At 37.8% G+C, this 7,037-nt stretch overlaps 1 protein-coding gene across 6 annotated transcripts in view; it reads right to left on the reverse strand.

The window, feature by feature from the left end:
- Window positions 1-7,037, reverse strand: part of sgsm2 (small G protein signaling modulator 2) — a 184,896-nt gene that overhangs the window by 20,704 nt on the left and 157,155 nt on the right. For 2 of the 6 annotated variants that reach the window (XM_020595202.1, XM_020595203.1), the window contains exon 24: window positions 685-1,222. The exons of 2 other annotated variants lie outside the window; for them this stretch is intronic. In XM_020595202.1, coding sequence (XP_020450858.1) covers window positions 1,017-1,222 — 206 coding nt within the window. In that variant the 3' untranslated portion in view covers window positions 685-1,016. Of the gene's footprint in view, window positions 1-684; window positions 1,223-7,037 lie in introns of those variants that run through there. 2 more of the 6 variants (XM_020595205.1, XR_002274549.1) reach the window with 2 other exon arrangements.

The following is a 7,037-nucleotide window of genomic DNA, read 5'->3' on the forward strand; positions in this document are numbered from 1 at the left end:
AAGACTGCTGTGTTTATGTATAAAGCCAGGAACAATTTATTACCTGGTGGAATTCAAAAACTATTTAATGAAAGGGAAGGGGGATATAATTTAAGGGGTCAGTTAAATTTTAAAATTCATGCTATACTACAACCAAAAAAAGATTTTGTATTTCCATAAGTGGGGTAAAACTATGGAATAATTTAAGTGTGGACATAAAAAATAGTAATAGAATTGATGAGTTTAAACATAAATATAAAGGTATGTGTCAATCAAGATATATGCAAGAACAGGTTTAATGATTAATCAGGTGTAACATTGTGGGTGTGGTGTATGAATGTTAACACGATGTAATAATTCTACTTGTGTGATGTAGAAGATAATTATCAAAGTATGTAATTATGTAAGAATGGTAACAATCTGTAATAATTTTTTAGTATATCACTAGCGTGGTGTAGAACAAAATTATCTATGTAGAAATACTGCTTGCAAACCAATGATGGTAAGATGATGTTATGGGGTAGGACTAGATAAGTCTAACTTCTTCCTACTCTGTTCAAGCATGTACTAGGTATAAGCAAATTGATAATGCATTTGTGGATATGTGTGGAATTATGTGTGTTGACATATTGACTGTCTTTACATGTTTGAAAGAATAAATCAAATCAAATCAAATCAAATCAAAAGTTCGTCTGGAAAAAAGACATTAAGCTGCCGTCTAGCAGAGCAAGTTCTCTGTGTTTGAAAGAACAGCCGTGTTGTCACCATATTGAAAAAATCCTGCTCAACAATTGACAACAGAAAAAAAAAATTGTCCTTTCGAAAAAAATCTCTTCACTGTGAACAGCAGGAGGGTTCAACAAAAATGCTGATCACCTCTATGTCAAGATATTCTGGAAAATGAAGAAGCAGTGGCAATTTAGAAATACCCTGACTTTGGCTTCGAACTGACTTTCTGAATCCTTCCATTGAATGCCCGTCTATGGAGCAGTGAGAGGGCACTGTGTCTGGAATGTGCTTCCTTGCGCAAATACCATTCATCCCATCACAATAACAATAGCATAAATAGATTCGTGACAATTTTCTCTACGTTTTTGTCCATTTATATGTGTATAAAGTGTAAGGATGGCAGAATAAGAGCAGAAAAACGGGCAAAAAATTGTTGAAAAACAGACACAGAAGCTAGAGCGGGGAGTCACATGACCCAGAGTGCGCCATAGGGTTTCCATGGCCCCATTTATTCCTATGGAGAAATACACAAAATATAAATATTGATTATAAAAAAAATGTAAAAGTCAAAAATCAAGATGAGTGGTCGCTGAACATGTCACGAGTTGAATAGAGTTGAAATGGCATTTCTAGCCCAAGGTATGCTGGAGATATTAATGTTCAAAGAGGATGAGGCTTTCAAAACTTTCCCATTCATTTCAATGGGAAAATATTTTTGTGAAAAAAGCTGAATTTATTAAAAAATTATGAAGTTTATAAAGATGATTGTTGCACCATTGGTAGCTGACATTTTCACAAGTTCTACTGAAGGTCCATAATGACATCACTATGGCCCTAGATGCCAAATGGTCTGTTGTTCTTGTTTTGTTAGATTTATTGGCGGCCTTTGACACAGTCGACTATGCAATTTTGCTCTCCCAGCTGGAACACCGGATTGGCTTGAGAGGCACAGTTCTAAAATGGTTCACTTCTTACTTGACAAATAGGACCTTCTCTGTGATGATTGGGGACTTCTCCTCCACCATAGCTCCTCTCACCTCGGGCGTTCCCCAAGGCTTGATTTTGGCCCCACTACTATTTTCTTTGTATATGTCTCCACTTGGTTCAGTCATATCAAGGCACAATGTTCATTTTCATTTTTATGCTGATGACATTCAGATTTATGTGCCACTGACACTGGGCGACAGTAGTGCACTTATCCTGCTGCAAAATTGTATACGTGACATAAAACTCTGGCTATCGCAGAATTTTCTGCACTTAAATGACGACAAGACAGAATACATTGTGTTCAGCCCCGACTCCGCTGCTGTGGTACCTAGTTTAGGTGCCCTAGCACCTGCATGCACTGGCACTGTAAGGAACCTTGGAGTCATTTTGGACAGTGATTTTAATTTTGATAAGCAGATCAGATCCGTGGTTAAAACCACTTTTTATCATTTGAGGCTCTTAATGAAGGTGAAGCCTTTTTTATCGTATGCCGATTTAGAAAAAGCCATCCATGACTTCATTACCTCGCGTCTTGACTATTGTAATGCCCTCTATGTTGGAATCGCTCAGTCTCTTCTGCGGAAGCTACAGCTGGTTCAAAATGTTGTGGCTCGACTGTTGTCAAATACTCCTAAGTTTGCTCACATTACCCCGGTGCTTCGCTCACTACATTGGCTGCCAATACAGTATAGAATTAATTTCAAAATATTACTGTTTGTTTTTAAGGCCATAAATGGCCTTGCTCCGCAATATATATCGGATCTTCTCTCCGTCTATGTGCCACGTAGAACACTGCACTCCTCAGAACACCTGTCCCTGGTTGTTCCTCAGGCTAGGTACAAAAAATGGGGAGAACGCTCTTTTGCCGTGTATGGCCCCAGGCTTTGGAACTCCCTATGCCAGAGCTTTGGGCCGAAACTGAGCTGTCAGCTTTTAAGTCAACTCTGAAAACTCATCTTTTTAGACAGGCCTTTGGTATTTAGTTCGTCTTAATCTTAACTCGTTTTTAACTCGTTTCCCTGTTGTTTTTTTATGCTGTTTCTTATTCTGATAGGGATGTTTTTTGAGGGGGGGTTAATACTTTGTAGTTTGTTTTGTATAAGTTTTTGTTTTAGTATTGTCTTGTATTAGTGTCCTTTTGTGAAGCACTTTGGGCTCCTGCCAAGTTGTAAAGTGCTATATAAATAAACTATTATTATTATTATTATTAATAAGTTGAATAAAGTTGAAATGGCGTTTCTAGCCCAAGGTATGCCAGAGATATTAAGGTTAAAACTTTTTTCCATTCATTTCCAATGGGAAACTTTTGGTGAAAAAGCTGAATTCATTAAAAAGTATGAAAGTTATATAAAAGTTGAGTACACACCATAATGTCCTTATAAAGCTGCACATTTTGATACCAGAATGGGTTGTCTAGCTGAAAGCATGTGGGAGGAGATGAGGGCCAAAAAACGTATGGAAGAAACAATAATAAGCAGCCACACAATAAATAAGAGGAAAACAATAGGGTGGATGGTTGTGACAGTATAGTAATAATTGGAACACAGTAATTGGAAAACAGTGTGGATGCTACAGCATCCACACAACTAGAGAAATGCATTTCCTTTTGAAAATGTATGTGGATGCGAATCAGCAGAAGGATTGCCCTGAAAATGCTTGAAATCAACTGCTGAAACAGCCGAAGGATGAGAAGAAATGGCTGAAGTTCTTTGTTGAAATAGCTGAAGGATGAGATGGACAGAATGGCTGTGTACATGTCACTAAGTATGGACGCAAAATTGACAATGAAATAGCTAGATGGAACAGTTATCGCAGAGCATCGAGTGCAGCTGACAATCTAGTGTACATAGAAAGAGCACACAACCTGATACAGAGGAGTGGTACAATTCACAAGGTTCAGAGAATGACAACAACATCAGCTGTAATTTCACTGAAGCACATTTTTGAACATGGCATGGCTTACATAGCTCTCATCAGAGTGACCTCCCTTAGTAGAGTGCACCAACTGGACATGGATGAGACATGATGTTATTTGAATCCAGAGATCACATCAGCCGTGGAGACCATGAGACAAGCCAACATCAATGACATGATGTTGCTTCTTTAGATCAGACAAACACTGAGCAGACTGTCTATATCAAATTTATATAAGTGGCCTAGATCTGCTTTGTGTATTGCTAATTTAACCGTAACAGGGATATGCACAAGTAATCACTGCAGCAACCACAGAGAAGAACACACTGTTGGATCTCATTTTCATCTCACAACCACAGTAGTGTCTCCACAGTGGTGTAATGAAAACGTATTACAGTGGCCACAATCCTGTATACTGTGTATTGTCTTAACAGATCATCAAGAAGTCAGGTAAGTTTTAGGACAAGACAATGTAATTGACTTGTGAGTAATACCTATATTTTTAGAGCACAAAGTGATAAAATGGTTATGTTAAAATGTTTGTAATATTAGCATTGTACAGAGCTGATGAAACAGAAATATAGTATGAACACTGCTGAAAGGTTAAAGATATGTCATGAGTTGATGACAGTTTAAATTGTGTTTTTGGATGACAGTATGCTGGAGTTTTAATTGCTCAAAGAGGATGAAGATTTGAAGTGTACTGACTACACTGCACTGCATTTTATTCATCACTAGGTGTCAGTTGAGCACTGTGTCAGTGAAGCCTTGAGTGTGTCTGGCAAAATGGATGGACATTAATGTAAACTGTAAATGGTGATCATGCAAAAACTGTAAAAGATATAAAAAACTGTTTTTACAATGTCTATAGCTGAATGTGTCATGAGTTTATGACAGTTCAAATGTTTGTAGCTCAAAATATGCCAGAACTGTGAAGGTTCAAAGAGGATCAAGATTTGAACAGTCTTCCATAGGTTTACATTATAAACAGCTTTTGCTAAATGCTGTAACAAAGTATAACAAATATCAAAAAGCTGTTTATAGTATGTAATAAGTGAAGAGTTGCTAAATTTTTAACGGCTTGACTTGTGTTTCTAGCTAACCAAGTAGGTATCGTCGTGTTTCAACCTCTTACTGTCCAGTGAAATTGAGGATTTTTATTGTTTTGTTTTGTTTTATTCTTGGTGGGGAGATCAGTATTTTAGATTATTGCTGGAGAAGGAGGTCTACAAACCACGTTGGGGTGAATGGTAGAGAATAGTATTATTTGTGGTAGACGCGAGAATTGAGCTAGTGGTTATAAGGTAAGTTCTCCGGTATTTTATTTAGTTTAAATTGCTGCAAAAGTTTGTGATTTTGGCGTTATTATTCATCAGATTGTAGATTATTTTTGCTTGTTGAAGGTGATGTAGTCTGCTGATGAAAATTGTATTTTAACCTTGTTATTCCTCAGTTTATTGGCATTATTGCTGGGTTAGTTCCTCCTAAGATCATGGTTTGTATTAATTCTATTTGTTAGTCTAATTTTAACCAAATTAGTATTTAATTGTTAAGTTTAATTATTTAATTGTTTGGGTTCGACTCCCGGTCTCCCCGCATGCCTACGTGTCCCTGAGCAAGACGCTGAACCCCGAATTTCTCCCGGTGGTTTGACTAGCGCCGTTGTGTGGCAGCCTGTAAAGCGCTTTGGCCAGTGCAACACACTGTGGAAAAATGCGCTATATAAATGCAGTCCATTTACCATTTATTGCGTAGGAAAGGTTATATTGAAACTGGCAAGTTCTGATCATTATAATGTATGTTGTCCCTTTCAGATGTGTTCTGTTTTAAGTTGCTTGGTTTTGAGAATGTCCAAATATTAAAAGATTAGACGGTTTGAGAACTGTAGAAGCTGACAATGTTCAGATTTCAGTCGCCTATCAGACTAACTTTTGGTTTCTTGTAGGTTATCCTCGCCTGATTTTGAGGCTCAGTACATGTGGCATATAGGAGTTTTCTACAGACTAGATGGCGAGTTAAAATTAACTCATAAATATTTGTTTCTTTTCTTTCCTCTGTAGGTTCAGTGCCGTCGTTTTTGAGGTCTAATCTATACGGTAGATTTGTAACAGGATTGCTGGAGCATTTTGGAGGCAAACTATTTAAGGTAAGTAGGATGTTTGTTTTTTTTGCAGGTGAGAAGTTGAGAAAAACTTATACAGATTAGCGAGACAGAAAGAGAGATGGGAAGCAAAAAAAAAGGTAAGTAGGATTAGTTAAAGGTTTTCAGTTCGGATCCAATAAATAGTTTCTCCTAAGATTGCTGGAGTATTGTTACTTTATTAGCACCAGTAAAATTAGTTAAAAACTTTCTTTTCTATTTTCCTTTTTTCTAGGTTTTGAGGTTGTAATGCCTAAGAGGGTGCAGTTCCTGGAGAGTTTTGAAGTTCTAATTGAGGTAAGTGAAAATATTTGGTATTTTCAGAGTCCGACTCTACACTATTCTGCTGGAGGTCGGCGACCACCGCAGGGTGCGTAGGAAAGCTGCCTCCATCCTCCAGGACCCCACCCACCCTCAGCACAAACTGTTTGCCTCCCTACCCTCTGGCCAGAGGTTCAGAAGTGTGAAATGCAGGACCTCCAGACTGAAAAACTCTTTCCTTCCCTCTGGCATCAGACTCCTAAACAGCTGAGGAGTTTATTATCAGGGAATACGTCATGTACTGTCAACCTGTACAATTTACATTCTCAGTTTGCACATGCATAATTGCACAATAAACACTTTGACCTTTGACCTTGACGGAATCCAAGTCTAGGTGCATCCACAGTCTAGTCCCTAGGATGGACTAGAGGATGAGAACTGTTTCCTTTGAGCAACATCAACTGATACGAAGACCACAGACCAGTCTTCATTCATGTGAGCATGTTATTGTATTCATATGCTGTGATCTGCTGTGTTGACTAAATACATTTTTATAAAACCAGTTGTTTAATTTCTTATCCACAAAAACCTTTTTCTTCGTAGCACTCCTGCAACATATTCTCACAAATCTTGAGATGATGATGAAGGACCAAATGAACATTTTCAAAACTGTCTAAGGATTGAAATCTGTTGCCGAAGAAGAGATAGCTGTTGAACCAAATTTGCTGCCATTAGCTGATCACCAGTGTGTTGCAAACCTGGAGGAGCGGGTCAGAAATAGTCCTGACCTCAAAAAGCAACTGGTAAGAATGTCAGTTCAACCCAAGTAGAAAAAAAAAGTTGTCTAATGCTAACCCTGTTGGCAATTCAAAATTACACAGATAATCTAACAGCAGATTGGACAGGGACCACAGATACCTACTATGAAAGTAGCTGAAACCATGGGAACACAGATTTCATTCTGTAGATGTTTTATTTTACTGTATAAATTATTGATGTTATTTTTTCATAGGTCACATGCTGCTCA

The sequence above is a fragment of the Monopterus albus genome, unplaced genomic scaffold, assembly GCF_001952655.1.
Source record: "Monopterus albus unplaced genomic scaffold, M_albus_1.0 scaffold26.1, whole genome shotgun sequence".
In the NCBI taxonomy this organism is placed as follows: Eukaryota; Metazoa; Chordata; class Actinopteri; order Synbranchiformes; family Synbranchidae; genus Monopterus; species Monopterus albus.